Genomic DNA, 8,534 nt, shown 5'->3' with positions numbered 1-8,534 from the left:
TGGTAAAATCAAATATGAAAGGGCTATTCTGACCTAAAATTGTTTGGCTAGGAGTTGTTCCTAACATTCAGTCTCTGGAACCATTGACTACTCAAAAATGGAAGTAATATATGCTGGTGTTTAAAGAAGATTCCCAATCACTGGGGAAAAAAGAGGACTTTCCATTAGTTCATATTGGTCAGTGAAATTGACAGCATCCTAAATTGACGAGTTTCAACATAACCAAACTTAAAATGAGTTGTTTTTTTTTGTTTTGCTTTGTTTTGTTCTTTTAATATTTATTACTCATGGCATGGGGGGTAACACCTATACTATTAATTAATATGTACTCTTTTCTCTTCATGTCTACAGTTTTATAACCAATTTTAATCCAAACACACTGCTTGTTGTGGCAGAGAAAGTTCTCTGAGAGAGATAAGAAGAAGCAAGAGGCGGAGGCAGCCCACAGCTCCACCGCTCCCTGCTGCACTGCTAACGAACCCTTTCTTCTCCTCCTCCTCTTCCTCTTCCTTCCTTTTTAATAGAGATATAATAAAAAGTTACAAGGTGACTTTTTACCTGAAAATTGGAAGCATTTCATAAAAAAAAGTATTATTTAAATGAAGAAATATGGTACAAATGATACAATGGACCTTCCATGGCCTTTCCATTCTAATGTTTCTTAATCTACTACACTGGACAGCCAGTATATTTACTGAATAATATAACGTATTAATGGTCAGTATAAGATTCACTGGGCAGGGCAGAGGAAGAGGGCATCGTTTACCAACACCCTACTAACGGTATTATAAGTTGATTTCATCTCTAAGAAGCCCAGTTGCACACTGGTGAAAGCACTTGGCTGCTAAGGGAAAGGCTGGTGGTTCAAACCAGCCAGCAGCACCATGAGAGAAAAGATCTAGCAATAAAGCTAAATCATGAAAATAATAATAATAATTAAAAAAAAAAAAAAACACTAACCAAGATGATTTCATCATTAAAGTAGTGCTAGGAAAAAAAAATAAGTACGGCTAGGATACACAGGCCAAAAACACCATTGGAGGAGGCCCCACCATAACAAGGGCCTGTTTTAGATCAGACTGTTTCAAAGGTGTATGAGATCTAAAAACATTTCCCCACTTGAAAATAAATATAAGAAAAGTGTTTGACATTTAGCTCCTCTTTCCATAGAACACTCTCTAATCATCTATATCTTCTACATATAATTTACAAGGTTTAAAATATTGAATTTTGGTAATGCCTACCTTGGTATTTAAGATTCAAAAGCAACACATGAACATCCACTCCATGACAATTTCTTAAAATTCACTGAATACATGAATGTTATTTTTAAAATTAACTTTAAAAGCCGTATTTGCATACTTTGTTTTAAATAACTTCATTTTTAAAAACCTTACAATGCAGACTCTTTGAAGTTAATAGCAAATGTTTTTTCCATATCTGCTTGAGAGAGAAGTGCCACAGAATTAAACCATAAACATTTTTTGATATATCTAAAATGTGTCAATGTTTTTAAAGGGGAAAGAAAGAAGGAAGAGAGGGAGGGAGAAATGAGAGAAGTTTTTTCAAATTTTCACCTACATAAATGAATATTGTCCTTCAGAATGCACGATGACCAATGGTCCAGGTGGTCAACATTCAAGAATTTCTTGGATTCACTGCCAGTGTGAGATGTCTCTGGGCAGCTGGCAGCCTGGCACTCAGACACCTGAACCTGGAATAGGTTCTATAGGAAGCCTATCCAAAGCCATAAAATAAGTTGGAAGTCACACCAAGACTCAGATCATTCTTCTGCATTTTATATAGTATTCCATTATACCACTGGCTTACAGACTCCCTTTACTAACAAAAAGTGTGTCTCCAGTTCTAGGATCTTCCAGTCAAAGCCCATAGGCAAATCCCATCCCTGAAACGGAGCCAGTCTGTGTAGCCAGAGACGTGAGAAGGAGATCTGCACACCAAGTACCTCTTGGGACAGTTCTCATTACACTCCTCAAACTCTGAGCAGTGTAAAATACACAGCAAAACACACACTCTCTCCCATTCGTCTCTGCAGAAGGTTAGGGTATGTCATCCAATTTACAGTGGAAAAAGACCATTTACTTTATTTAAAAATTCACCACCAACATTCTAGAAAGAAAGAAGCAATCCTCAATTTAAAAAATACCCACTCAGGCCGCTGGGTGTAGGGTGGGGAACAGGGTTAGGTTGGAGATGAGAAGGGAACAGAACAAGCTTCCCCTTCTGGTTGTTTTCTCCAGTTCCCAGAGTATCCAACTTTAATCCTAAAGCCAATACTGATGCATCCTAATGCTTAAGAACCTAGGCTCATTTCTTTTAGAAAATGAAAAGAATCATCTAAAACAACTTTTATTTTGGAGAAAACAAACATCTAAAAAAAAAAAAATCCTAAGACATTTCTGGAAGGGAATTAAAGACACGCAAATGTAATAATTCTTACTCTTGTTTCAGATACTGGGACCTGCTTTACAGTACACCTTCCCCCCGACCCCCATATAAAGAATAGAAATGTTTTTCAAAACAGTCAGAAGCAATATTCATTATGAAAATAAAGCAATCATCTGATTTCTGGAAATGTTAGTGTGACACGGAGTCCTTAAGAAATAAATCACAGCCAGTGTTGCAAAGAGTACAGAAGTGTGAAGCAGAAAATGAAAATGACTGGAGAGTGATGAAGGGAGCCTGACGCTACTTCCTCACAAAGGCTGCAGCCCTGGACCTCTCCGCAAAGGTCACAAAAGGACAGCTTCACTTTGGAGTTGTAACTTCTCACTGCTTGTCTCCCTGTTCAAAGAAGCAGACATCAGTTTACACATCCCCCTTGTATAGAAATAGTTAGTTTGCCAAAACTTAAGAGCACTTCAATGCACTTTCCTGAGCTGACATAATTCTATTGTTCTTTACAAGAAACAATTGAAATTGACATCAGTTCAAGAGAGGTTCAAACTGCTAACCAAATCCAAGAGAGAAACAATGCTTTCAGTCTAATCATCTCCCACCAGCAGTTGGCCACCATTAAAAGAGACAAATAGAGTGCATTTGCACAGCTTTAATCTTTTATTAGAACTGGAAAGGTTTTAAATGGAGGATTGTTTAACCACCTCAATAGCAACACTGTCTAAGCATTCAAACAAAAATCTAATAATTACAACTACTGAAGACAGATACTTAAATGGGATTTATTAAAAAGTATATGAGTCGGGGTCGACTCGACGGCACATAACAACAACAACAACAACAATATACATACAAGAGGAAATCTGCTTAAGCAATGCATTGTTTGAATATGTTAAAACATTAAGCACATAGTACTTAAGTACTATTTATTCAACCTGGGTAAAATTGATAGCAAAACTAATACAAAAATCTATAGGAAGCAGGTTCAACACTATATGACATAGATTCTCTATAGCACATAAATAATTTTTATTTTTACAATTAAAATTAAAAAATTACATTTTCAAATTCCTTCATGATTTTTCAGTGATTTTTTTATTATGCGTTTTCTGTTGTAGGATTTTTTTAAAAGAGTTATTAGGGTTTTATTCTGACTTTTCCCATATTTTCATTTAAAAATGACCCTCTCGAAAATAAACTGATTTCTACAAAACACATACATAGATTGAAGCTTTTTTTTTTCCTTAAATGTGTAAAACCTTCTCTGTGCCCCTAAGAAATATCAGTTGGGGAATTTTGAAACTAGGTTAATAAAGTTGGAGAACTAGGTACTATCAATGAGTCATCACAGTTTATACATCTCTCCTCCAGAAAAAAAAAAAAAAAAAGTTACATCATTGTTTCCTCAAAATGCTCTTTAAGAACCTAAGCATAGGCTTTTCATCAAACAAAACAATTCAACAGGAAGGAAAAAAAAAAAAAAACCATGAACTGGCTTAATGACTTAAAAGGAGAAAGAATTGATGCTACCCCTTAGTCTAAATGAATATTCTATCAAATGCTACCAGTAATGTGAATATGTTTATTTAAAAAAAAAAAAAAAAAGTACAATTGCCGGGGCCGACTCGACGGCACATAACAACAACAACAACAACAACCTAACACTGAAAATGTTCAGACTCTGAGCTATCAGGATAGGATCTATGACAGTTAGAAATGCTAGCCCAGAGATCCCACATTCACAAAAAGCCATTCTATGACTGAATACAGATTTAATAACCTGAGTGCTTCCAGTCTGGATTTCTCCTTGCACATCTAAATCTCTATCATTTCATAAAGTAAGAAGTTCCCAGTAAGAGCAAAGCACTCAAGTTATTTTCCAAACAGACTGTTTTCTTTTTCTTAACACACTAAAAAAAAAAGTTATAAGGTATAAATTTTAGCCAAACAGACTCCCTCAATAAACAAACAGCTAAACCTAAATAGCTGATGGTATTACACTGTGGATGCTGCTCCTGTTCTCTCTTGAAGAACTCCTATTTCAAAACAGGAACTAGATGGATTGAGTGCTTGGTACATAAGCAAAACTCTGGAAACTGACCGTAACTGGACTCTCTATGCCAATTTTTCTTTGTAAATTTTGTAGCTGTGAGCTAAAACCTAAAACATCATGAATGAAAAATATCACTTTTTAATATTCATATGCTAAATGATATCATGGGACCTTTGCAAATTGCCAATTGTCTTCATTTAAATGGAAACCTCACCTCCTGCTCCCTACCTCCTACTATTCTCTAACTCCATAGGTAATCCAATAGGTGAAGTGGTCATTAAAAATAAATAAATGTCTGGCTTAACTTCTCAACAACAGTATTAGAGACTGTAGAACCCACTTACTTGGTTCATAGTAATCCATTATGGACACCGAAGCATCTTGGGTATTTGAAACCTTAAAGTTTCTCACAGCAGGAATATCAATGCAGAACTGGGTTTCATTTACCTTAAAAAATACAAAAAGAGTCTTGAGATGGTGGCAGACTGTATGCTTATGATAAAATAAAAGATATTTCTTTCTCTTATTATTCTAGGAGACAGAGGTAACATTTAGGCGGGATGTCTATGTGCCAGGTATTGCATACTAAGTACTTTTTATGAATTATCTCATTTAACTCACAAAGCAGCCCTTACAAGATAGGTATGGTTCTTACTTCCATTTTAGTGAAAGGGCTACTAAGAATGGGAGTGGTTACATAAGCAGCACTAAGGACACAGCTCCTGTGACCTGGTGTCTCAAGCAGGTCCCCTGTCCATCTCCAGCTGCTGTGAGTGTCAGCTGCTAATAACTCAAAGCAGCCCCCTTATCCAGAAAATTGTCCTCAGCTCATGGAAGCTGCCTGACCCAAGAAGTAATCTTGAGGCAGGAGTGCAACCCCCAACCAAGGACTGACTGACATGAAGTACACTAGCACTCCTGCCCCCAGAAGGGACAGCTTATGCTAACTTGGCAAACAATTATGGTTGGGAAATTTGTAAATTCATTCAAACATTCCTTTACTTGCCAAGAGCAGTAAATGAAAAGTCAAATTAATTAGTCAAAAAGTACTGGACACTCAAATTAAGATAAACATTAACAGAACATCAGATATACAGGACAAACTCCAGCACCAATTACTTCACTAAATAAAAACCTTAATTTTTTTTTCAAGTTCCAAATGAGGCTGTGGATTTCAAGCAGTATTTAATATACGAAAATTACTGAACAGCAAAAGAATCTAGCAACACTGAGTTTTAACATGATTTAAATTAGAGCAGTTTTTGAACCCTAAAGCAAATCTAAGGAGCTCTGGTGGCGTAGTGCCTAAGGCACTTGACTGTTAACCAGAAGGCTGGTGGTTCCACTCCTTGGAAGGAAGACCGGACAATCTACTTCTGTAGTGATACTGCCTCGGAAACCCAAGGAGGGGTCACTATGAGTCAAGTCTGACTCGACAGCACATAACAACAACAACAAAGCAAATCTAAAAATTCAGAAACTAGCTCTTAAAAAACAGCTATTTAGCAAGATATTTTTTATTAATATTTAGAATAACTGGAATGAAGAATATATGTATTCTCCATACCCCATGTACCATGAAATTCTAAGAATGCTTAGAACTCAATTTCAATTCAACCTCTGAGTTTTACATACATATATGTTAGAAAAAAAGAAGAAAAAATTACAGGCCATCGATTTTGAGACTTAGATTCTGGAAATCTTCAGTTACATGCTTTTAGAACTGAAAATCCTCATATTTTATGCACTCTATCAATAGTTTTCATGAGTATGAAAGAGTATATGAAAATTTAATAATAATAACATGTCAAAACCACACTTCTGAGAATATTCTATGATTAAGGACCTAACTCTTCAATGCAGGAATATTGGCCCCTTTGGGATTTGTTAACAGCTTCGTGAAAACACTTCAAAACATGTAACTAAAGTTTTCATTTTCAGCATTTAAACAAATACTTTTAACCACTTACTGAGGAAGGGGTTCTCAAAGTGAGGTCTGGACTGAATTTTTGAAATTACAACTGGGCAACTTCTATAGTTTTTACATCTTACATTACTAAAATAATCATTTACTAAATAATGATTTAGTTATCAAGACCTTTAATGGGATCACCATTAAATATAATTATCTTTAATTTTGTTGAGATTTTTTTTAGTAGAGACAAACAATTGGTTGCCATGCTAAAATCATTCAGGCACATGAAAAGCTGAGATAATAATGACTTACTTAAATAAAATATTCTTAAAGTAAAGTAGACTTCTGAACACAGTAAATGATGGCTTTGTGGATGGTTACCTATGTGAAACACGTTTTGCTACTTACAGAATCTAAGTATAGGTTGAGTTTTCCATGATCATGCTCCACTTTCTTAATTATCTCACTCAGAGGAATTGCATCTGAAGCCACAGCAAAACCACTGAGCAGGTTAACTTCCATAAGGGCCATGCCACTCCTAGCTGGTCCCAAAAACCTAAAGCAAAGAGAAAGGGAAACCTTATAAGAAAAACCTAAAGTTGATAGTAATAAAAGATCTTTATGCAGATATTCAAATAGATAAGTCTTACTTCAAATTTTATTCTTTGAGTTCATATAAAAATCATAGAAAAAAAAATTAAATCATAGAAACATTTAAATCAGGTTATCCATTTCCATTTATATATGTGATATTTTTCCAGATAAATGGAAATGATGACATGACCATCTATTCATTTCATGAATCGTATGAAATGCCTGGGAGCTCTGGTACCATAGTACCTAAGACATTTGACTGCTAACCAGAAGACTGGTGGTTCAAACCCACCAGCCACTCCTTGGAAGGAAGGTTGGGAAATCTACTTCCATAGTTATACTGCCTCAGAAACTTAAGGAGGGGTCATTATGAGTCGGGTCTGACTCGACAGCACATAACAACAACAAAAACAAAATGAAATGCCTACATGGGCCAGTAGGTTGTATATGCCCTTTCAACGGTCAATTCTGTTTTCTAATGGTGATTCCAACATTTTTCTCATTTTCTCAAGAGTGGACAACATTAAACTTTCCAGCTGAAAGTCAAGAGCTGAAAAGGAGGCATCACTTGACCCCTTAGTGGGAGACTACAGCCAAGTCAAGCTTTTCTTCATCTGGTTTTAGAAAAAGAAGCCCAGTAGGGAGAGGCTTCCCTTTGTTCTCCCGCATCCTTGGAGCACACTTGTGTTTTCTTTGGCCCCCTTGAGAGAACTACAAGCCTTGGAAAGTTTATTACACTGCACCATTCTCTCATCCTATTGTACACAATGTGAGTATCAAAGGATCTAAGTACCAACAACATTGTGTCTCCTTGAAAATAAATATTCTTCTAAAATGAATAGGTGGCAAGAGTTTTTGTTTGGAGTAGAAAAAGCCCAAAATGCTTATGGAATGGAATTTGTCTCCAACATGAAAGGATCATATGTTGTTCAGTTAGATCCTGTTGTCATTTCAGATGGCAAAAGCAAGGAGGGCTGTTAGAGAATCTTGAGTTTTAGAGTAGCAGTACCCTGCCTGCCAAACATGACTGATTGAGAAGCCATACAATATAACTACTGACTTCAGCTGGGTCAGCAATCTAAAGCAATTGATGTGCTTAGCCAAAATGGATGCTATTGAAACGAACAACTGGATTGAAACTAGAACTGTCTGTAATGGAGCAAAACTTACAGATGAGAAAAATAGCCAATCTGTTTACATACAATGACTTTCAGCACAGTATCAAAAGTGCTTTGGTGACCTGGTCTTTCTACCAGTCAGGAAAAATATTTATTATACTATCATGACACACAGAAACCATAACTAAGGTAAGTAATGTCTTAGACCCTATTAGTGGGAATATAGAGTATGAAACATCAGGTCATCTTTTTATAAAATGCCACTTAAAAATTTTACTTAAAATGTTATTTGTAAAGAAATAAGGAAATCAATATCATTTTCAATAGCTACCGAAAAAATTAAATACTTGGGAATAAATCTTACCAGGGACACAAAAGACCTCTACAAAGAAAACTATAAAAAACTACTTCAAGAAACCATAAGAGATCTACATAA

At 35.7% G+C, this 8,534-nt stretch overlaps 1 protein-coding gene across 1 annotated transcript in view; it reads right to left on the bottom strand.

Annotated features, from left to right (window-relative positions):
• Positions 1-2,629: 2,629 nt before the first annotated feature.
• CD109 (CD109 molecule) overlaps positions 2,630-8,534 on the bottom strand; it is a 159,739-nt gene continuing 153,834 nt past the window's right edge. The window contains exons 30-32 of the mRNA XM_007945220.2: positions 6,795-6,942; positions 4,816-4,918; positions 2,630-2,805 (exon numbers count right to left, since the gene is read on the bottom strand). Coding sequence (XP_007943411.1) covers positions 2,630-2,805; positions 4,816-4,918; positions 6,795-6,942 — 427 coding nt within the window. The remainder of the gene's footprint in view (positions 2,806-4,815; positions 4,919-6,794; positions 6,943-8,534) is intronic.

The sequence above is a fragment of the Orycteropus afer genome, unplaced genomic scaffold (assembly GCF_000298275.1).
Source record: "Orycteropus afer afer isolate SDZICR_OR568_19922 unplaced genomic scaffold, OryAfe1.0 scaffold00133, whole genome shotgun sequence".
Classification (NCBI taxonomy): Eukaryota; Metazoa; Chordata; class Mammalia; order Tubulidentata; family Orycteropodidae; genus Orycteropus; species Orycteropus afer.
This window is presented reverse-complemented; position numbering and strand designations above follow the sequence as displayed.